Source organism: Bombina bombina, chromosome 4 (assembly GCF_027579735.1).
Source record: "Bombina bombina isolate aBomBom1 chromosome 4, aBomBom1.pri, whole genome shotgun sequence".
NCBI classification, from domain to species: Eukaryota; Metazoa; Chordata; class Amphibia; order Anura; family Bombinatoridae; genus Bombina; species Bombina bombina.
The window spans coordinates 1,128,774,687-1,128,799,842 of NC_069502.1; the positions used below are offsets into that span (position 1 = coordinate 1,128,774,687).

Genomic DNA, 25,156 nt, shown 5'->3' on the forward strand with positions numbered 1-25,156 from the left:
ATCTTCATAAAGACTTCAGTTTGCTGCACATCAAAATAGCAAATACGGATGCCCTAGGCTTCTGGCCTATTGGGTTTCCGGAGGTGGAGCCTGTGCATGAGACTGTGCTGCACAAGCTCTGTCCATCTCCTCCGTACCTTGGCGGCAACTTGCGCGCCAGATACCCTGCAATTGTGGAGGATTATTGCAACCAGCTGAGACACTGCTGGAGGAACCCATACAGCGCTGCTACAACTTAGCGCTATAACATACCATCGATGTGCAGGCCCCAAAGACCATCACCCTAGGGAGAGGCCGCACACAGTCGAAAGATCTCAAGAGGCAGTCCCCCCCTCCCACCGGTGCTGCGTGAGGGGGGTAGATAGCCTGAATATATCGCAGAAGGCTCCAACAGAACTTCAGTATCTCCCCTCCCCCCTCCCTCCACCTGCACCACGACCGGCGGGTAAGAGGACAAGCTGTGAAGATCAGTTAACACTCAACAATTTACCCTCCTCACCGGGTTGAGGAGATTACTCTCTTGCCGCTTTCTGAAAACGGAGTGCCCGGTCTCCAGCTGGGTCCTCAGTTGCACAGAGACCTCTGTTTGTTGGCGGGTGAGTGTTCGGAGGGTGGAGGCAGATCGATACACGCCTAGGGCTGACAGAGATTCGCGGCTTCCCGAGTCAGAGTGAAACTTGCGATCTGGAGGAGGATTGCTTCCTTGAAGTGGTCTCGGCTTCTGAGACGGGCTGCCGCTATTCCCCTCAGCAGTGTTTGGATACATTTACTTGCTCCAATTTCTCTAAAGGAATCGTCGTCCAGGCCAGGAGAGCACAGTTTATTGCTTCAAGATATGCCTTCAAGTAGCCATCTATACTAAGACCTTGGGAAACTGCAAGTATATTACAAAGAACTTAAAGTGAACAAAAAAGACACTGTTTTTTAGCATTGCTACATTAACTCTTCTAATTCAACACTGTTGTTTATTAACCCCTCTCTAGCCTTGGTTTAAACAGGTTGATTATAGACATACGCTAGAAACTGTTTCAAAAATAATAGTGCTTATCGATAAATGGAATGCATGACTATTCTTACATAATGCATAGGATTCACTTTTCGCAAAGGGTTAATCTTCAGTAATTGGACGTAGAAAATCGCTTCAACAACACTTAAAGTTTACCTGAGTACTTGGACATATTAAAATCGAAAGTCAAGGGGGTTATATGCAAAAAATCTAATTCACTTTAAGTAAAAAATAACCCAGACTCCCAATTGTTGACTACTCTGAAAAAAGTATCCTAGCTAATATTTAAGGCTGACCAACTTTGTTTAAAGAGTTTGTATAAACACTGTGTTAAAGTTTGCATAATACTAACAGTACTTGGTTAAAGTTTGTATATCCTAATTTGCATATGATGGCGTTAACCCATTGTTAGAATGGCTAGCGAATAATCTACACTAGTGGTTATAAACCCTGACATATTAAAGTTTATTGCATGGTAGTTTATCTATAGGTAGTAATATAGTAAAAATAATGGGAGGCCTATAACCAAACATTTTATATAAGAATCCTAAATAAGCTTTAAAACTTCTAACTCTATCATCGATTATACTCTAACTAAAAAAAAGAGATTTTAGTTGTGCCATTATCTGAAAATAATACTAATAGGAATATTTGCAAACAAAGAAAAACCTATCAAAATATAAAAGAGGGTTATGGCTACAACACAAGGTTGAACCTATCTACAGAGCAGTAATATGCAGAGTTATTAATCAGTTGATATAAGATCAGATATTGAAAATCAAGGGAAAAACAGAAAAGGAACCCTGAATAAGGATAAAAGGATAAGATAAGCTTTGCAGAAGAGCCAGCTCTATTGCATAGTAGGGTACACATAATCTTTCGAAGTCAGACATAAATTGAGAATCGTAAACTGGAATCATTATTATTGCTCAGATATAACTAACAGAATATTAAACTGCAGATTAAAGGCTGTACTGGTAGGATAAATTAAGGTTTATCAGAGTAATTATCTTATAAATAGTTTCTTAGTTAAATTATCCCTGAGATCTAGGATCCTTGGTGGTCTTATACACCCACTCCAATAAACTCACATTCTCACATATTCACTTGATTTCACTCACTTTTTTTTTTTCTCACTGTCTCTTCTTTTAATTTATAAGTAATCTTAAATTAATCTACTTAAAGAATTAACACCCTTAGTAGTTTTATACACTCACTTTAATAAACCACACTTGTCACATACTCACCTCAATTCACTTGATTTTCTGTGAGGGCCTTTTTTTTCTTTTTTTTCTCTCCTTATCAACACTAACACACTCTTTTGTCACGCACACTTTAAAGAGAACAGAATCAAAAGCTGCACTTTCTTCTTTTTCTTTAAAAAAGAATCAAAGAGAGGGGGAGAAAGAAAAAAAAAAAAAGGAAAAATCCTTATGGACAAATATTTAAACTCACCATCCCAAAATAAAAGCACTTCTCCAACCATGGCTTCTAGACCCAGAGACAGGAGAAATAAGACAGCTACTGAAACTCTGGTTGAGTTACACTCTGAACCAGCTTCCTCCATAAAACATATTGAGGCCACTAACTCACAGTCATTAGTAAATAATATTATGGAAGCTTTGAATCCAAAATTTGAATTTCTTAGATTAGAAATAAAGCAAGACATACACATATTATCAGCAGAAATTAAACAATTTTCTGCACGATTGCAGGAAATTGAACAGAGAGTGTCTGATCTAGAAGATCTGACAGTAGCACATGACACAAATCTGAAGGCCAACTCACTCTCACTAACAGAATTACAAAATAAAATTGAAGAATTAGAGAACCGATCCAGGAGAAACAATGTCAGGATAATTGGGGTTCCAGAGACGGTTCAACATACAGAATTGATAAAACTTATGGCTGAGACTCTTCCCAAACTCCTTGGTATTCCGCAAGAATTATTACCCTTGGCGGTAGAAAGGGCCCACAGATTGGGGAGACTCCCCCTCTCAGGTAAAGATGGAATAAGATCAAGGCCCATAATAGCGAGGTACTTAAACTACCAAGATAAATCTAAGCTTTTACAGCTATCTCGCAAAAATACACCTATCCTCTTAGAAGGAAATAGAATCTTGTTTTTTCAAGATTTTGCTTATGAAACCTCCCTGAGGAGAAGGGAGTTTTCTCCAATCTGTGGCAGACTGATTAAGGAGGGAATTTCGGCCACAGTTGTTTACCCAGCCAAACTGAGGGTGGAATTGCAGGGTCATATATATTTCTTTGATAATGTATCCGATGCAGAAAAGTTTTATAAGGAAAAATGTGTTAAATAATGTTGATTTAAAAGTTTACATAGGAGAATAATTCTGTGATGATTACTGATGTTTTGTATATTCACCATCCACCCTTACTATTGGGGCTTGTTGAATTTTATTTTGATGGGGGGGTGGGGGAGAGAGGCGGAGAGAGGCGTTTTACTTTTTTATCCCATTATAATAGATTTTTTTTTTCTCTTTTCTTTACCAATCTAAATCCTTTGATAAATGCCGATTAAAGTAAGGAAATTAGTTATATCCTCCTGGAATGTAGGAGGTATTTCTACTCCAATAAAGCGTAAAATAATAACCTCACATTTAAGGAAACTAAACACAGATATTGCCTTTATCCAGGAAACTCACTTGAACACAATTGAATCATTAAAACTAAGATCTTCTTGGGTTAAAGAAGTATTTTTTACACCTAGCATAGGTAGGAAAAGAGGAACAGCGATTCTTATAGGGAAAAATATCCCATACGAGGTATTGTTAGAGGATTATGATCCAGAAAGCAGAATCCTGATTTTAAAAATTAAATGCTCAAACTCCATATTCACCCTATGTAATATCTGCGCCCCCAACAAATTCGAAATCAAATTCTGGGAGTCATTACAGACTAAAATCTTGCAACTTGGTGAAGGCAACATAATTGTAGCAGGGGATTTCAACATGACTCCACAGATTCCCTTGGATAGATGTAGACAAACACGAAGTACCTCTATCTCCAAAAGAGATAAATTAGAAAATAAAATGTTTAAGGCTTTATTTAGGAATCTTGCCCTTAAGGACATATGGAGGATCCATAATCCAACTCAAAGAGAATTTACATGCAAAGCTAGGAGTGTGAACTCAATGTCAAGAATTGACTTATTTCTAGTTAATGAGGAAATATTAAAAGTAGGAGCCACAACTAAAATAACACAAGTAACCATCTCCGATCATGCTCCAATTACCCTAAGTATTCCACTGTATAATAAAATAGGTAAACCACGCCGCTTCTTTTTTCCTAAGTTTCTAATGAAGGATCCAAAATTCAAAAACTGGTTGACTTCTAAAATGACGGATTTCTTTTCCTTAAATTTGGGGTCAGTTAATGATCCGAGTTTATTATGGGAGGCAGGCAAAGCAGTAATTAGAGGATATATCATTTCATACATGGCTAATTTCAAGCGGAAAGCTGAGCATAGAGAAAAAGAAATGCTAAGTGCACTTACTAGTGCCTATAATAAATATTTAGCACATCCTACCTCTATAAATTGGAGGAAATACACTTCCGCCAAGAGAATGAGAGATACTTTGTTGATCCATACTTCAGTACAAAACGAACTAAAATACAGAGCGAAGTTCTATAGATATGGTGACAAGGCAGGTAAATTATTGGCTAAATTGGTTAAGAATACGCAAGGAAGTCCCGCTATTGACTCACTTCTAGAGCAAGATACTATACTTAAAGATCCAATAGAAATTATCTAGGCTTTTTCCGTTTACTATAAGGATATATACTCCTTCAGGGAATCAGATATAGAAGCTTCAGAATTATTCTGGAGAGGACTTGAATATCCATGTTTGGCTGAGGAGGCAACAGCCAAAATCAATTCTCCTATCTCTGATCAAGAGATTATATTAGCTATCAGAAATCTAAAATTGGAAAAAACTCCTGGTCCGGACTCTTTACCCAGTGAGTTTTATAAAATACTATCTCCCATTCTAGTCCCTCATTTAAGAAACCTTTTTAATTACTATTACGTAGAAAAAAAACCTGTCTCATGTAACTTTGCTGCATCCACCACATTCTTGATCTTGAAGCCAGGAAAGGATCCCGTAAAAAAGGAATCCTACCGCCCTATAGCGTTATTGAACACTGATTATAAGATATTATCTTCCATCTTAGCCAAGAGACTCCAGGGTGAGATTGGAGTTCTTATTGACAAGGACCAGGCAGGATTCCTCTCTAAACGCAACTTAGCTGCTAAGGTTAGGGAATTGTTTCTTGTTCTTGACTATTTTCGTCATTCGCAAGAAATTTCGGCATATGATCATCTCGATCTCGCAATTATTGCGCTTGACGCAGAAAAAGCGTTTGACTCGGTACATCATCAACACATTCTAACCACATTGCTCAACTTTGGCTTTAAGGACAACTTTATTTCTTTTGTTGACAGCTTATGTAATAATTCCTCTACCAAATTGGTCATTGGTAACCTAGAATCTAAGGTAATTAAACTCCAGAGAGGTACGAGACAAGGATGTTCACTATCACCTTTAATATTCGATTTAGCGATGGAATCTTTAGCTCTTAAAATCAGGCAATCTATTCAGGGAATAACAATTGGTTCATTAGAGCAAAAAATCGCCTTATATGCGGATGATTTCATGATCTATATGTCGGATACAGGAAAAAATATTCCAAGACTAATGTCGATTATCAATTCCTTTGGGTCCTTTACTGGTTACAAGATCAATAACTCGAAATCAGAATTATTATGGGTTAGGAAAAATGAGGCTTCTCCGCAGACAATACCTTTTAAGGAGGTAATTTCTCACTTTAGATATCTGGGAATCAATATATCAGCTGAACCAAAAGAATGGTACGATCTTAATATTCCTCCCATATTATCAAAGATAATAGAGTACTTGAATAGCTGGCAAAACCTCCCACTATCTCTATCAGGACGTATCGCTTTATTTAAGATGGTTTTGCTCCCAAAAATCATCTTTCCCTTACAGAATATCCCGGTTATTCTAAAAATAAAGGATTGGAAAAAATTGAATAAGGCTCTCAGATACTTTATATGGAAATGCAAGAGACCACGCATTTCCCTAGACAAACTTTACCTTCCCAAAAAGTATGGAGGATTCGCCCTGCCTGATCTTAGCAAATATAGTTTAGTCTTTCTTGCACGTATAATAATAGACTGGATTGAGAACAAAGACTATTTTACTAACAATAAACTTGAAAAAAACATCTTATATCCGTATAACCCCATAGCATTAATTCATTGTCCAGTACAATCAATTCCAAAGAAGGTGAAGTCTTTTAACTCGATATACGTAATAATACAAGCTTGGAAGAAATTTGGACAAAAAGCAAACATTGATCTCTCTATTCCAAAATTTCAGTGTCTATGTGGTAATCCAGAATTTCAACAAGGAACACAATCTCGACTATTTCAAACCTGGCAGGAGAAAGGTCTAATCTTTATGACGCAATTTATAGATCAAGATACATCATCAGTAAAATCATTTGATAGATTAAAGCAAGAGTTCCAATTGAGCAATAAGGATTTTTTTGCTTATTTGCAGGCGAGACACTATCTCTTTTCTCTAACTGAAAAATTCGGATGGATATGGACATGGGGAAAATTAGACAGCTGGCCTATTCTTGTAAAAAATGACTTAACCTCGGTCTCAATATGGTATGAATTAGCGACTAGCTCTCAGGCAAATTCTAACTTAAGTCAGATAACGCAGAGATGGAATCTTATATATCCAGAATTAAATTTGGAGATAGAACAGGTAGAAAAATCTATATCTATAACGGCTCAGACTACCCTATCTGCATCCTGGCGAGAATCACATATTAAACTCCTGTATAGATCTTACTATACTCCATTAAAGGGATATAAATGGCATAATCATGAATTCAATATATGTCCAAAGTGTGCATACCTAGCAGCAGATATTGTTCACATGTTGTGGACATGTCCAAAGATAAAACAGCTATGGCAAAAAGTAGAATTTTGGCTCAAAAAGACATTGAAGATACATCCTCTCTCTATCTCTCTGGCGGAAGTTGTCTTTCTGAAAGAATCGTCTATGGTCATTGAGCATATGAAGGCTAGAAATGTGACCATCCTGGCAACAAGAAACTTAATTCTTAAGAACTGGCGTGCCCCCAAGATACCTAGCATCTCAGAAATTAAAAATTATATGAAAAAACAATGCATTATCGAGCAAATGGATACAGCCCTAACATCTGAAAGAGAGATAATGCTCTTTTTTAAAAAATGGTCGACATTCATCAAGATTTTCCCACCAGAAGAAATAGACCAATTAATTTATCCCCTTAGGCATTCCGAAGTAGTGATACTAGATCAATGGTAATTTTTATTTTTTTATTTTTTTTCTCCCCTCTCCTTCTCCCTTCTCTCCCCCTCCCTCTCCTCCCCATAATGTGGCTATTCACATCTCCCTTACCTCGATAATCTAATTGAGGAATATGAAACTGACCTTAAAGTAAACCGTCCACTACTTGAATGAATAGAATGGCTTTTTTTTCTCTTTTTTTCTTTTTTGTTGTCCTTCTTTTCTTAAACCAAATGTATAAATTAAATAGAAAATACCTCCATTGAGTACAATATGTATTAATCTATCAACAATAGATATGTATTATCATTATTATTCAATTAAGATAAATGCATTAATTTTCTTTTGTCATAGGTTATTAAACTAAGCCCTGCGTGGCGCATTTTGTGTTTTGTACTCATGTTGGTCTATAAATAAATACTTAAAAAAAAAAAAATAGCAAATACGAATTGAAAATAAACCTCAAATATTTTGTTGTTAATAAACTAGAACATTTTCAAGTATTATTTTGAGTCAAAATAATCTGAGTAATATAGACTTGTAGTATACAGTGCATATCTAACATCAATTCTACCTAGAAAACAAGCTCATACACAGTTTGATTCGCTTACACTCATAATACTAAACATTTCACATATCTCACAAAATAAATTTTGAACTGTTGAATGAAAACTAGTGAAATAAACTTGTGAACAAATAAGGATTAAACATAATATAGATTTTGTACTCTGCTTTGTATATCCTTATATCAGTGTGAAAAAATATATATATATAAAAAAAAAGAAAGAAAAGGGATATAGAGCTCAGGTATGTAAGGATTTCTAATAAGTGCGGTTATTTTCAAGGGAAACCGCGCAATAAGTGTCTGGTCTAAATCATAAAGGACCAGAACACTATATAGGGATGGGGGTAGGAGACCAACCATATTGTGTAACATAAATATTCTTGTAAGCTTTTTAACAAAAAGAGAACTGAGGGGGTTAATATAGTATATCTGACTAGGTACTGGCCATATGGGTATATGATGAAGGTAGTGGATGGATGAATGGGGGAAAGCTTAGTTAAGTGAGACAATGGGTAAGCATATAGATGAAGATAATGAGGCGAATAAATGAATGAATGGGTTGATGAGTGGATATATGAAAATATGACCGAGGAAGTGAGTAGGTGGGGTAAGAGATTGTCAGAGTCCCAGGTTACTAAAATATGATATATAGACAATAACCGTAAAGAGACCCAGCATAGCTAAAATAAAGGTGACCAACCCAGTGAGTAAAGAATCCCTGATTAGGCATAGCAATATGTATATGTCAGGAGCAGCCAACTCCTTTACTAACAGGCTGAGATGCCTACCTGGTTAGAGAAAAGAAAAATTAAAAACAGCTCCAATATAAAAGATGTAGCTATTAGTTAAACATTACAGCGATAAGAGTTTCACCCCGCCGTCCAGACACGGGCCCTATGTCTAGACCGCAGGCAGAACAATCATATATATGGGTATGTAGGTAGAAGAGCAGTGCAACATATAGCTAATATATTCTGGGTTAATATACACTCTGCCAGCTGCTGAACTCCCAACCAAAGATAGCTTAAACAAAGCAGTGGGGTATAGCAGTTTCACAGGATACTATAGCATCATTAAAATATGCTAAAAAGAGATAAGTTATCATGTGGTGTCACAATGCACATCTGTACACAATAATACCCAAGTAGATATGTATTTATATAAAGCAGACTTATGTAAGATTAGAGCTAAGGAGATGGAGCAGTACTTGCTTAATCTATTAGGTTGGTGAATTGTAAACCTTAGAGAAAGGGTAGAGCATAACCCTATTAGAATACACATGCAACTTTAAAACAATAAACTTTTGAATTAGGTAAGTTATATCAAGTAGATCAGCATTTATATACAGGGCAGGTTGAGCTCTAAACCAAAGTAATGAGCGTCTCACCCAAACGTTAAGCATACTTCTAGTCCACATGTCGTGAGTAACCCGTTGTTTTGCTTTAAAATGAAGGGATCATCTATATTCATAGACCCATAGAGGGTTAGGAGAGCTTTAGGTTATACTGCAGGGAATGGGTACAACTAGATTAGAGACCCCTACCTAGACTAGTATAACAATAAGCCTAGCTTCTTCACAGGATAGCCTGCCTGGTGGCAATTTATGGTATCTGCAAAATACCTAAAATGGCACATATATTGTACATTGTGATCTTTAGTAAAATGGCGCCAATATAATGATACTTATCTTTCTCTATCTACAGAACATAGCAATTATATAACTAGCTTTGGGGCATGAAAGACAAACAACATAACGTAATACTTTATAACAGTGGCAATTTGCAAACAGAAAAACATTAAACTCAAAGTTTCCCACGTCATAACTGAGATGGGGCTCTACGGATCAGTTAACATAGGTATGATCCCAGTGTCCACCATTTTTTAACCCATCTCATAATAATTAATGTTCAATGAGCGGCATCCTGACCGTACATCACAGTAGTCAGTTTGCAAAAGTCGGCTGGTAATTACAGTCTCACATAATCTGAGACGCAGTGGGAGAAAAGCCATTACCAGGTTGTACAGGCTCCACTTCGCAGGGACTCCTCTCCTGATTAGTATCTCCCTCACTACATCCCCCGGCTTAACATATAGAGATTGACCCGATACATCAGCTATGTCATCCAAGATCAGTACGGCAGGCTTTCCAGGCCAATCTGCCTTTATCTCTTTGCTGACATTGAGGATTTGGTTGTTTGCAACCTTGCTCTCAGTGGGAACACATCCAATCCATGCTTGTTTATCTCTGACTTCCTCTGCTATGTGGTGTGTTAGAGGGACTTGCATGGGACTTTGAACGATAACATTGCCCTGATGGGCTGTATCAGGCCTTCTGTAAGCCCCATAGGTACCTGCTGAGAGATCCGACTTGCTTATGACAGATTGCGAGTTGTCAGTGAGAGTTTTCAAGGCCCTACACGGCTGTAGGAATTGCTGATTTTCTCAAGGGGCACATCGCTGCTTGTAAAAGAGAAAGCCAAGGCCAAATCCTCCTCTAGTTGTTGAAAATGGCTATGTAAGAGGAGCTGAACGCTTGCAATCCAGTCCCCAGCCATGTCCTCAGCTTGATTCTCACTTTAGTCACGTCTCCTCCAACCAGCATAAATGTCAGCCAGATCCGTTTCGGCAGAGAAGGGCTGTCATGCGGGAATAAAGATGGCTGCGCCTGGGGAGCTCAATCTGCGGTCGGCCCACAAGTAAAACAAAAGTTACTATCTCCTCTCTGTAGCTGCAATTCTGTGTCCCAATGATTCCTGGCTTCAGCTGAGGAGTCAGGGATGCTTGAAAGAGTAATTTAAACCAGGTTGAACGGTCATTTAGATAAAATTAGAAGCTATGTCAGCGGAGCTAAAGAGAGAAGCGACCATTCAGCTCCTAAGCTGGCTCCACCCCCGGCGTTACTGCTTTTAAGCTGAAATATTTTCACTGTTAAAAGCCGCAACACAAAAACTCGTAATCTAGGTGTTTGTTAATAATCATACATACCTTACAGGAACAGAAAAAGCGAAAGTTAAGTGCTTTAATGTATTACAATATTTCATTATTGCATTACTGTTTGCAGAGAATCTCTGAAAAGAGGCACAACAAAATAGTTAAATTAAGCACTTAGCTAGCATGCACTACTGATCTAGATTTTGTAAAGAGGCTCAACATGGCTTGAGCTGCTATGGAGGAATCCTCTGCTATAGGAGCCAAGGTCCATGATAAGTAGTATTGAGTTAGCATGACCGGCTTAATGGATGTTTGTGTTGCTTCCTGGACTCCTTCCTTTAGGTATGTGCGCTAGTTAGCGCTCCTATTTAAGTCCTTCATGGCAGTGACCTCTGGCCTTGTCTTTTGGCACCAGGACTGAATGGGAGGTGATAAAGGTCCCTCCCATTTAGTGCTTGGTTATTGTCCCATGAAGACCAAAGCATTCCTGTTCTCAGCCTGGAGCCTGACCTGATCCCACTACTTGTCTTACCCCTTTACTAAGATACATGCTTACTGGACTGATTATCTTGCTATTAAACTATGGAACTGAGGCTTGACCAACTTATTTGCCTCATCCGTTTGGGCTCCATATACAAAGCAGCATAAGCTGCTCAGGAGCCCTTGCGGTGTAGGTTCGCACAACTGCTTCCCGCAATGTAAGAAGCATCATTAAACTGCTTCTTTTTACACTCTTCACTACCTCTGAAGTGGCAAAGAGAAATAACAGAGAGCTTGCTCACTCTCAGTGATTGACAGTCCCTTCTCTCTCACGATTGGTCACGCAAGTGAAGGGGCGGGTATTACATACTCAGCAGAGTGTTTAATGCTGCATACGGGACAGCAGACGAACAGATCCACTGCCAGTATGTGGCAGATGAGAAGCTGTCTGCATGCCTTTTTCTACATGGGGCCCTTTGTTTGAACATCTGTTTTTTTACTGAATGTTTCACTGTGACCCTTGGCTTGTCTATGTATTATTCTTCTTGGTTCCTGAAAATTAAAAGTTTTTTTTTTTCGTGTTCAATTTGCTTCAGTTCCTAATTCAGATTTAAACAATGCGTCCGGGCCAATTATATACCTTCCAACATTTCCCTAAGAATAACTAAGACAGGGAGATGAGGTGGAATTGTGAGCAGTTTCACACTGGTTTTAGGTGGGAGGAGCTTTGAGAGGAGAGCAGGGTCTTTAGGTGTGTTATGGGTGAAGCAAAGCATATCATAGATGGGGCTGGGTGGAATTTTAGTGTCATGGGTAGAGCCAAAGTGGTCCTTGGAAACTGCAACATTTGCTCTGGTTGAGGAAGCTGCAGAATGGACAGCTGGCATGTTTTGTGTTTTCTTACAGGAATTTGTGTCTTTCCAAGTGTGGAGGACTTTTGGGCAGTGTCCCACTGGTGTTAGATAGAGGGAGTCTATAAGGTGGGGTAAAGGGTGGGTTTGTGCTGTGAGCAGGGTGGGTGAAACGTGTGCATCTTTGAGTGGAGTAAAGGCACTCCAGGGGCAGAGATGGAGCAGTCAATAGAAACTGTGACATTTGCCATAGCAGAGGGAGCTGAGAGAGGTTCAACAGGTAGACCTCCCAACCCATGACAATACCACAAAATTCAGGAGTGTTGTGAGGTCTGGAGTAGGGGGTCACATATTTATTCCAAATTATTTTTTATTTTTTTTTAATTTCTTTTATTGGATATCCAAAACAAAACAAAGTATACGTATACATACAATGATCAATACAAGCATGAGTGTTGAAATTTTACATGTGAAAATTTTACATTGTAATGACTCGTTTAACAAGAGGAAAAAAGGTTTGGATTCCTTTTAATAAATTTATCTGTAAAACAATAAAACAGACTGAAAAAACTAGAATGTAATCCTGACGAATTAATTGTGTAGTGTGAGCGCGCATCACCTCCCAGAGGGCCCGTATGATTTAATAACTATTGGTGACCTATAAGACTCCTTATAACTGACCTCTTCTATGTCTGCCCCTTAACCTCCCCCATTCTGGTCATACCTCCTCTATGGACCCAACACCGTATCTCAATATCAACCCTTGAATCTATGTTCTACGTAACCCTCCCACATTTCTTTCAGCTGAGCATATACTTCCATGCATTTTACTCGCATGTAGTGGTATTCTTCCATTTTTAAAATGTCATTACATTTATGTATCCATTGTGTTAAATCTGGGACATTTCTCGATTTCCATTTCTGGGCTATTAGGTTTTTTCATGCTGTTACTTAAAATACACAACATTTTTCTTTGTGCAGTCGTAAATTTTTTAGGTGTACATAAGAATAACCATATTTTAGGGTCTGGAGGAATCGTTTTTTCCAGTATCTATTCCAAATTATTTTTATAGCAAAGTTATATTTATTCTGTAACAAGAATTACAAACAGAAAGTTTCTGTTATTCAGAATGTCTATAGCTGTTAATATTTTCTTTCCTCAGTGGATAAAAACAAAACACCTCATATTAATGTTTAGAAGAAAAACATGTCCATTAAAATATCCAAAATATCCATTAGAATATTTCATATCACAAATGGTGCCATACGAAGGCCCCTTCTTACCTAGATCTGTAACCTACAGCCATACATGCTAGCAATCAACCACAAACACTGAAATGCCCTAACTTTCTCTGCAATGCAAGCTTAAAATCTCCCTGTATGCATCTGAGTGAGAGTTTTCCCTAAAAACTATGCACCCAGGCGTCTCTGGAGTTAACTGTCTGAGTTACTAGATATAAACCCAGCATTCTGTTGAAGATGAGCACCCAGAGCTATGAGTTTTGCTGTTAAATGAGATATGAACCATCTCTGTTTTGAGAGTATAGTGTTCTGGTTCCATGGGGTGGACTATCTGTAGAGTAGATGAGCCAATACTTGAGCAACAGTAAGAGCTGTTTATAATCCAAGCCAGGGTTTTATATTAGAGCAAATTAATCACAGTAATGGCTCTTGATTGCAACACATTGACTTTAACAGGTTAAATATTCTTAGGTCAGGAAGACTCTGGATGGTTGGTATTCTTTGTGTATGTTTGTACAAAAAATGATGCATACGCCGCCCCCTGCAGACTTGCTGCCAATCGGCCACCAGCAGCGAGGTGTCAATCAATCCGATAGTACTCGATCGGGTTGAATTCCGGAGATTCCTGTCTGCCTCATCAGAGCAGGCGGACAGGGTTATGGAGCAGCAGTCTTTAGACTACTGCTCCATAACTTGTGTTTCTGGCGAGTCTGCAGGCTCGCCAAAAATACAGGCCCTCAAGCTCTATCCGGAGCTTGGTAAATCGGCCCCAAATACTTAACTAAACAAATCCTCTGCATTTGTCCTAGAAAACTAGATTGTTCTTACAATAAGTATCTAACTATCTGCCTGTCTATTTTTCTATAGAAACAATTAGACACTATTGTAATAATCCTTTTTATAGTGAATTAAAAAGTTGTGTAAAGTCAAATGAAACTCAGTTCACTCAATATAAGTTCCAATGCTTGTATTATTAGATACATTTTTTTTCATATGTTCATCAATGTTTCAGTCCACAAGAAGAAAAAAGGACAAAGCCTGGTACATTGACTATATGTCTACTCTTTACATGGGCAAAAACATCATCTCCCAGTGGTCTTATTTGATTTCTTCACCAAGAAATCTATTTCTGCATGTTGGATAATGCTTCTGCATTAAACACTGCTTTTGGTTTGTTTTGCATTCACAGCATTTTTACTTAAACACATGTATTAGCATAAAATTGGGACAGCAAAATGCAACTGGTTTTTAAACATTACATATTCCAAACTTATCTATTAAGAGAACATTACAATGTAAAATGTTCATGTGTTCCAAGTGATCTATTTTACCTGTTTGGGAGTATTACATTATTTACAAATAGCTTCTTTACTTTTATTTTGTCATTTAAGATAGCTGCCTTTGCCTGTTGAAACTGCCACCTATACTGAAAATGTCAGTTCTGATGTATTGGCTCTAGAAAAGCTCCTTAAATAAGCAGCAGCAGAAGGAATCAACCTCCCAGTGTAGGGTGTTGGTGGGGGCAGAAGGAAATGGGCCTGAAACAGTTTTGAATAGACACATTGTGCTACCATCAGATAGGGCAAAATGTTATATGTGTCACTGTTCTATATTTACTTTTTGTTTCTTTGCTATTTCTGTTGAATAGAGTTGATACAAGGATACATTTGTCTCTATTTTATTTTTAATTTTTTTGTACTAGGAGCTCTTATAGATCTGTGATACATAAAAGAGAAACTATTTATTATAAATAGACATACAACCAAAAAGAGTGTGGAACCTGTATATCATCAAAGGATTACTGCCCTAAATGAATAAATGTAAATTATTAGTAAATATTCATGTCCTCATGAACACTAATATTTAATGGAATAAACAGTCAAAAATACTTAATCTGTGGCTATATACTGTATGTCCTCATATTATCCATATTGAAATAATTCACTAGCGAGAGATATTAGACTCTAATTCCTAATGTAGCAAAAACCTGTTAAATAAGTTTACACTAAGCTCCAACAATCTGGGAGCTACAATTAATATTAGCATTACGTTAAAAGCTTTGCAATAAAGAGAATCACCTATTCCTAAATCATAGCCCCATAATATGTGAATATAAGTATTGGCTATGGTAAGCAGATAAACAGGAGAGACAAAGCTCTCTGAGAACCCCTGACACGCGCTTCACAATAACGCTTCCTCAGAGGGGGTGCACACCGCCGCTGTTTGCACGTATTTATCTGCATACAAATATCTCCCCCTATTATCAATTGGGTCCTAATAGTATCATTCTCTTATTTAATTGGCCAATAACTGCTATCACTCATAAAGAGTGTCTAATTCAATTTTGTTGCCCTCATAGAGTATATTGAAGAAAACACAATTGCATCATAGCCAATGGTTATTCGGTATTACTTCCTGATATCATCTTCGATAGCCAATGGAAACCCTTTTACCAATTATCCGAGTTAGTATAGAATCAGTGTGTAATATTTCGCAGTTGGGAAATATATGGATTGTAAGTAGCTATCAGTGTAGGGCACTGCTCTTTTTCTACTTTATTCTTTTTATGGACCTTTTGCTGTTTCCTCTTATAAGTATTCTCTACGTTAAATCATTACTTTCCTGTAGATAAGTTTTATCACTCAAGCAATTTTGCCTTTGGAGTAGAAATTTACTGTATGGAATGGCTTTCAACAAACTTGGGGAATGTGCACTTGAATTATGTAACAATGTATTAGTTGCCATTTCCTTTACAATAGATTGTAGTATTTATGAGACTTTCATTATTTTTATATTGTTAGGTCTATATGAATGTTTTCTAATAATTTGCATTTATTCTTTAGGGCAGTAATTCTTTGATGATATACAGGACTCAGCATTCTTTTTGGTTGTATGTCTATTTATAACAATTTAGTAGTTGTCTAGTTTGTGCTTATACCCTGCCAAAATAACCTTTGAGATATATTACTGATTTATGGATAGTTTGGAAATTATTATAACTGCCTCCTCCATGTTTTTTGTTGTTTTTCACATAACTATTTATTATGTTTTACTTTATGAATTTAGTTTGTAGATGTTATAAAAGTGCAATATTTTAATTGTAACATTTTTATAGCGCGCCTTGATTTGCTAACCTATAAACCAACTTTTGGTGTTATTAAGTTTATTTATTTATTTTTTTCTAAATCTTTTCCTCCATTTGTTAGGAAGTTAGTGATTGGAGAGGGCTTTCCCTGAGTGCTGTGGGGTATGTTTATGTGACCCTTTGGTATTTGGTGAAGTTTCACTATGTGGGTTTGTGCTTTGTGTATAATTGATGTGGGAGCAAGATTCTATAGCCAAATCAGACAGTCTAGCGAGCATTGGGAAATAATAGGATAATTTTGTAGGGAGACTTGAGTATGATAACTGCAAATGGGATAGGTTGTGGTTAGTTAGTGGGCTATAGTACTGGCACCTATATATATATATATATATATATATATATATATATATATATATATATATATATAGTATTCTTTTAAAAATATGAATATATTTTAATCTATTACAATCTTAAAGGTACAAATAAAAAAAAGAAGGGGATTTAATTAAAATGGCAAGTGCTAAAATGATTAATAAAGGTATCAACTGGCATTTAGTAGTTCAATCATCTTGAAATAATTGTTGCCTTGACTATGTTTAGTAGTTAAAAGAAATCATGGAAAGACACCATTTGATTCTCGGTTTCATACTGTGCTATACAATCAATTCTTTTTAGTCAGACTGTCTCTAGATTTACTTCTAAGCAATAGTAAAATGAGGAAGCTTTCATTAATCTTTTAGATGCTTCGTATTAATGACAAGGCTCTTGCATGAACAATGTAACAGCAATTAAAAAGCCCATTAATCTGCATTACAGCTATTAAAGATGCATGTCGTTAAAGGGTATGGAGTTTGATTCATTTTAGTACCCCCAAAAAATGGAGCAATTACATCCTGGCAATGCACTTTGTCATCAAATTAGGTTTAGGTTTTTCAGCAAATGGCTTTACAACATTTAGCGCTTTTTCCTATTTTATTATTCATGAATGAAATGTGGAAGTCAAGACCTCTGAAATTACTTTACCTTTTTGAAGAGTTGAGATGTTCAATGCATGTGAGCTTTCACTGCACCCAGCCGAAGTGCACACAGATACAGTTACAGCATACATAGTGAAGGGTTGCAAGCCACTCACGGTTCCTTGGGACAAAAAAAGGTTACACTGAATAATTTAAAAACATAGTAAGTCAAGTTAATTTTTACAGAAAAGATTAAGTGATGGACTAAGAAATAGATGTTCATCAAGCCATTGGCATGTTAAAAAAAATGTTTATTGCAAATGGCAAACAACCGTAATTATATATATATATAAAACAAAAGACAATTGCTTGCACTCGCTGGTCTTTTAAAAAAGCATGCATTTAATGTAACGTTTCGGGGACCGTATCCCCTTCCTCAGACGAGGAAGGGGATATGGTCTCTGAAACGTTACATTAAAGGCACGTTTTTTTAAAAGACCAGCGAGTGCAAGCAATTGTCTTTTGTTATTTGTCTCCTGTTTACACCCTGGCAAGTTGGTTTTGAAGTGAGAGTGCTCTCCATCTGCTAAACTATATATATATATATATATATATATATATATATATATATATATACATATATATTGTGCAAAAAAAAACAGCACTCACTGGTCTTCTATATAAATAAAATTTAACTTTTAATGTTACAAAAAGATTTAAAAAGTGGGAATATACATGACGTTTCGATGCCTAACTGGCATCTTTATCAAATGTCCCAAAAGTGAATAAGGTGGTTTCTGAGAGGTTACATCAGCTATGTGATGTTCCAATGTGTTAGGCATCGAAACGTCATCATGTATATTCCCACTTTTTAAATCTTTTTGTAACATTAAAAGTTACATTTTATTTATATTGAAGACCAGTGAGTGCTGTCTTTTTTTGCACAATGGATATTCTTTTTTGACATCGCACCCTGGCAGATGTTGTAAATTACATGGTGTGCAGTTCTAATCTGGACTTTGTTTATATATATATATATATATATATATATATATATATATATATATATATAAAATATAAAATACAGGCACATCATTTTATTATAAATAAAGAGAAAATGCTTAATGAATACCTCAATTTCAATGTAATGTTTTATTTTGATATACATTAATAAATATATTAGTTTCAAATAAAATGAGTAAGAAATCAAGTACAGTTATATGTTACTGTGAAATGAAGTTCTTGTAATTTCGGTCAAGGTTTTAAAATAATGTACTGTATGTCTTAAAATGTTCTGTTCTCAATACGCTACTTGTGTTTTAGCTCAGAGTTAGAGTTTTTTTTTTTTAATTGTTTTTTTTTTGTTGTTGTTGCTAATTACTCATGATGTAATGCCAAAGGATTGTTTAAAAGGGCATAAATACCCCTTCCCTGAACTTATAAGGGGGCAGAAAGAGTCTGGTATGGTATAATATTTATTTATATGCAAGCATGATTAAACTATCGAAGTGCAATATTGGGTTCATCTTTTTTAAATTTTCTTTGCATTTATTTAACAATAAAATATTTTTATTTTTGTAATATAATACTATAGTTTATTTTCTCTAACGCCTTTTTCTATATATATTGTACTCAAAAACTTTCATAAGATATAAGACCATTTTTACTTATATAATATTAAAGGTAGGTGCCTGGAATTTAGATTTCTAAGGAATTATAAGGGGGTAAAAAAGGTACAAACTGTTACAAAAGTTTAAACCATTCACAGAGAAAGGTACTCTTATGGTGCTGAATATAATTTTTTTTTTTAATAATGAGACATTTTATATCTAGACTGTTAAGAGTTTGAGATTACAGATTTCTCTGCCTGTGACATTGCAGTTTTAGAATATTTCTGATCACACAATTTAAAGGTGTATTAAAAGGAACATGAAACCCAAAAAATTTATTTCATGATTTAGAGAGAAAATACAATTTTGAACAACTTTCCTAAGTACATGTATTGAGGCCAATTTAACAAATGTCTTGCTGACCTAATCCGACAGTGCGGATCAGGTCCGCAAGACCTCGCTGAATGCAGAGAGCAATACGCTCTCCGTATTCAGCATTGCACCAGCAGCTCACAAGAGCTGCTGGTGCAACTCCGCCCCCTACAGACTCGCGGCCAATCGGCCGCCAGCAGGGGGTGTCAATCAACCCGATCATACTCGATTGGATTGAATTCCGGCGATTCCTGTCCACCTGCTCAGAGCAGGCGACCAGGGTTATGGAGCAGCGGTCTTTGTGACCGCTGCTTCTTAACTGCTGTTTCTGGCGAGTCTGAAGATTCGCCAGAAACACGGGCCCACAAGCTCCTTATGGAGCTTGATAAATTGGCCCCATTGTCTAATTTGCTTCATTCTCTTGGTATCCTTGGTTGAAGAAACAACAAAGCACATGGATGAGCTAATAACATGAGGCATATATGTTTAGGCACCAATCAGCAGCTCCTGAGCCTATCTTGGTATGCTTTTCAACAAAGGAAACAAAGAGAACAAAACAAATTAGATAATAGAAGTGAAATGGAAAGTTGTTTAAAATCACATGCTCTATTTTAATTATAAAATAAAAAATTGGGTTTCATGTCCCTTAAAACTATGTGTAAACTCCCTTTAAAAAATGTATGTAAGGAAAATAAAATAACTTTGCAATATACATTCATTATTTATTATGCTTTTGTCATAAAATTGCCCAGCAAATAGTGCCTGTTCCACTCTGTCTACAGAGGAGTGCCTGTCATACATATGTATGGTGACTGCAAGATTCTACACATTCGGCTAGATTACGAGTTTTTCGTTTTGAGCTGTGCGGTGCTAACGAGCAGTTTTCTCTCACCGCTCACTTACCTACAGTGCTGGTATTACAGGTTTTTACTAACCCGGCGTTAAAAGGCAAGAAGTGAGCGACATTATACTTCTGTCCGTGAAAGTATATATGGGCCAAAGATGGATCCAGGGGAAGTGTCTAAGGCCATTGGCTATCAGGGACAATTGCTGGGAGCTCATACAGCACATTTGCAAAGTCTGAACAAGAAATCTGACCAACTCACAGAAATGTTAAAGGGACAGTCAACACCAGAATTTTTGTTGTTTTAAAAGATAGATAATTCCTTTATTACCCATTCCCCAGTTTTGCATAACCAACACATAACTTGTATCTAAACATCTTCTGAGAGCCCCCTGATAACATGACATTTTATTTATTATCTTTTGATTTTCATTTTAGCCAATTAGTGCAGTGTCTGCCACAATCCACGGGCGTGCTCACAATGTTATCTATAGGGATTACCTGAACTAGCTCCCCCCCACTGTGAAAAGCAAATACAAAAGCATGTGATTAGAGGCGGCCTTCAAGGTCTTAGAAATTATCATATGAGCCTTTCTAGGTCTAGCTTTCAACTAAGAATACCAAAAGAACAAAGCAAAATTGGTGATAAAAGTAAATTGGAAAGTTGTTTAAAATTGCATGCCCTATTTGAAACATGAAAGTTTTTTTGGGACTTGACTGTCCCTTTAAGGTTGATTGCCTGTAAAGTTCCATGGCACTCCAAAAGATTGGAGGGGGTTTCTTAATCTGTGTTGTTTACATTTAAAAAATTAACCGGACACTTTCTATTCAGTCTCAACTCAGGTTTCTTTCTTTGTCTCCCTCCTTAAAGGCAAGGCCTTAGCTTGGTTATCCCATCTGCTGGAGAAGGATAGTCTGGTCCTACATGACACTAGAAACTTTTTGTCTGTTTTGAAGACAGTTTTTTATAAACCAGGTTAGATACCAGACACCAGGAATGTCTTATTGAGAAACATTGTGCAAGGAAGACTCAATGGCCTATATTCCACTTTTCTGCTAAGTTTATCCCACTCCTGCTACTACATGTCCATCTGAAGAACCCATTGAGGTTGGGACTATTCGGAAAAACTCAAAAGCTGGTCTCTTGGACTATGTTTATATTGTGGCCTTAAAGGTCATCTCCTGAAAGATTGTCCTGCTATGCCAGAAAAAAAAACAGGGCTTACATTTTGAAGAGACCCTCTCCGACCCTCTCAAAAATCAAAACTATAGTCTGTGTACACTCTCAAGCCCTCATTGACTATGGGCTGTAAGCAGCTTTATAGACAGTTCCTTTTCCCTTCAATATAATTTTCCTGATTAACCTAGGTCTATACCTATTCACATAACAACCGTCAGTGTTCAAAGTCTAGGTTCAGGAATAATTGAAAGACAGACCAAGCCTTTGAGTGGGAATTCTTTATAAGGAGCTTTTATGTTTTAACCTTGTTTCATCTCCACTTTTACTGATATTTTTTGTGGTTACCATGGCTTCAATTGCACAACCCCTCTTTCTCTTGGGATAAAAAAGAAATCACTCCCTGGAGTGATTATTGCTTTGATCATTGTATTACCCCCCTTTGTCAATCCTGAAACCATTAGCCTGGCTACTTCAGACATCTCTTCTGAAATACCTAAAGAGTATAAAAGATTTTAAGATATTTTTCTAAGAAGTAATCTGAAGGCCTCCTACCTCATTGTTATTTTTATTTCTCTACTTCTCTTCTTCCTGGAGCTCTGATTCCTAAAGGGAAGACATTTCCCATATCTCAACTTAAAAGGAGAGCTCTTGAAGATTATTTTTAATACTACCTCAAAAAAGGATTTATTAGACCCTCTTCTTCATCAGAGGCAGCTGGATTATTTTTCGCTGGAAAAAAGTTGCAGGTCTCTAACCCTGCATTGATTACCATACAGTAAATTGCATTACCAACAAACACTCTTATCCTTTACCTTTAATTATTGAACTCTTCGACTATCTACATGGTGTAAACATCTTCAACAAAGTAGTCCTTAGAGGAACTTACAATCTTGTCAGGGTAAGAGGAGGATGAAAAGAAGACTATTTTATCACCAGATTTGGGCACTTTGAGAATTTAGTCATGCAATTTGGACTATGCAATGCCCAAGCCATTTTAAAAAGATTTGTCAGTGATATATTCATGGACATTTTTAACAAATTTGTAATTATGTATTCAGAGGATATCTTCATGTTCTCTAATAATCTTTCTGAACACATCCAGTATGTACGAGCAGTTCTCCAGAAATTATGTCAACACCAACTATATTCCAAGCTAGAGAAGTGTCTTTTTCACCAGACATCTATTCCTTTCTTGGGTTGCACCATTTCTTCTTTTTGGTTCTTAATAGACCCCAATAAACAAGCTGCTATTCAAGATTAACCTCAAATAACTTCTGCCAAAGGAATCCAAAGATTCTTAGGATTTGCAAACTATTACAGAAGCTTTATTAAGAACTTTGCAACACTAATCTCTCCCTTTCTGATCTTTCACAAATCAGCCTTATATCTACAAGAAATCTACAACATAAGCCCTTTCAACCTTTCATAAACTTAAATATTTATTTTGCTCACCACCCATTCAACAGCATCCTGATCCCTCACAGCATTCTGGAAGTTGACGCCTCAGACATTGCTGCAGGAGCAGTACCCTGCGTCCATGTATAGTTATAATTCTGGGTGTACTATTCTTGCAGTTTATATTGTTGATCATATTGCCAGTTTTTGACCACATCTCTGGATATCTTCTGATACCTCTCTCGCCCGCAACCTTTTGACCACTAGCTCGTCTGTGACAATTCCTTCGGATATTGATTTTTGGCTTTTATCTGCCCGTCTGGTTCTGATCTTTTGGCTTGAACTTTACTACTCTCCAGTTCTGTGATTCTGATCCTTATCTATCCAACTGTTGCCGAACCTGCTTTGTCTAACTCCGCCTTGGCCACCAGATCACGTCCTGGGTTTTATCCTTTGTGCTGGGTCTGTGTTTTCCTATTAGTGACTTCCCAACCTGAGGGTTCTTTCCTGGATGGACATTATACTAATGGCCATTAAAGAAATAGCAGACAAATACATTTCTGTTGAAAAATTCAGAATGACCCACTTAACAAATATCAGATGAAACAAAATAATATATATATTTTTTTTTGTGACAGTTTATCTGAAACATTTTTTGTGGTTATACATGTCTAGAAGAGAGTTTAAAATGTTTCTTTTGCAGTGAGGTGCTTAAGAGCTCATATGTTCAATAAGTTTAATGTACCTTAGAAATAGACATTTTTTACTTTTTGGTTAAGGTCTAGAATTAACCTCTTATGATGCCAGAGGGCAGCAATACATCTGTTATATAAGGGTTAACAGATGTTTGATTAACATTAGTGAGACCACATGATAACTGTGAGAAATTGTTACCAAAAATTTAACATTTTATGTAATGTCACCCAAACACTTTCATGACATAGAGCGTTAGTGGTATATATTAAAGTTATCAGAGTAGATACTACTATTCCAATTAGAAAATGTAACAAGCAAGCACATTTACCAACAATGCATTTGGTAATTATTAAATAAATATAAGGTAATTCGGTATATTCCTCATTTTAGAAAGATATATTTGTATACAAGGATTTCTTAAAGGGGCATTACCTTTTTATTATCTCGGTGCTTACTAAGAAAAATCTTTTAATTTTCATGCTTATCTCCATGTGTTCTTTTCCATCAAAAAAACTGTAATCTCATATTTTTTTATATATATATTAAAGAATGTTTATTTCAAAGCTAGAGTTTTGTTAGTTTTTAAAATTGCCATTTTAATGCTAAATTATACGCTTATTAGAGCATGCAATATTGGTGAGGCGCAAATGATTTTGCGAGCCATTTCCATTGTGCTATTACAAGTTGAGCAAAATTTGTGCTTCAATCCTTACTGCAATCTCAGAGCTGTGGTTAACTGTTTTCCGAAAATAAAAAGTTTTACAAAACACTTCAAAAATACATTATAAAGTACAGTTACACATATTGACACTGTCTAATAAAAAGTATTTTAAAAATTATTGCACAAAAAAGTTATAAGTGCTCAAAGATAGGAGATCTCAGGTGTTAGAAAAGAAAAAGTAGGCAAATGGCTTCAACATTAAGACACATACATATACATTGCTAAAGATGTATTTATATATATATATATATATATATATATATATACACAGTATCTCACAAAAGTGAGTAAACCCCTCACATTTTTCTAAATATTTTATTATATCTTTTCATGTGACAACACTGAAGAAGTTACACTTTGCTACAATGTAAAGTAGTAAGTGTACAGCCTGTGTAACAGTGTAAATTTGCTGCTCCCTCAAAATAACTCAACACACTGACATTAATGTCTAAACCGGTGGCAACAAAAGTGAGAACACCCCTAAGTAGAAATATCCAAATTGGGCCTAATTAGCCTTTTTCCCTCCCCGGTGTCATGTGACTCGTTAGTGTTACAAGGTCTCAGGTGTGAATGTGGAGCAGGTGTGTTAAATTTATTTGGCTTTATCGCTCTCACACCCTCTGATACTGGTCACTGGAAGTTCAACATGGCACCTCATGGCAAAGAACTCTGACGATCTGAAAAAAAGAATTGTTGCTCTACATAAAGATGGCCTAGACTAGAAGATTGCCTAGAAGATTGCCAACACCCTGAAACTGAGCTGCAGCATGGTGGGCAAGACCATACAGCGTTTTTTATAGGACAGGTTCTACTCAGAACAGGCCTCGCCATGG

At 36.5% G+C, this 25,156-nt stretch overlaps 1 protein-coding gene across 1 annotated transcript in view; it reads right to left on the minus strand.

The window, feature by feature from the left end:
* USH2A (usherin) overlaps nt 1-25,156 on the minus strand; it is a 2,188,359-nt gene that overhangs the window by 1,331,135 nt on the left and 832,068 nt on the right. The window contains exon 30 of the mRNA XM_053712759.1: nt 17,573-17,686. Within this exon, the coding sequence (XP_053568734.1) occupies nt 17,573-17,686 (114 nt within the window). The remainder of the gene's footprint in view (nt 1-17,572; nt 17,687-25,156) is intronic.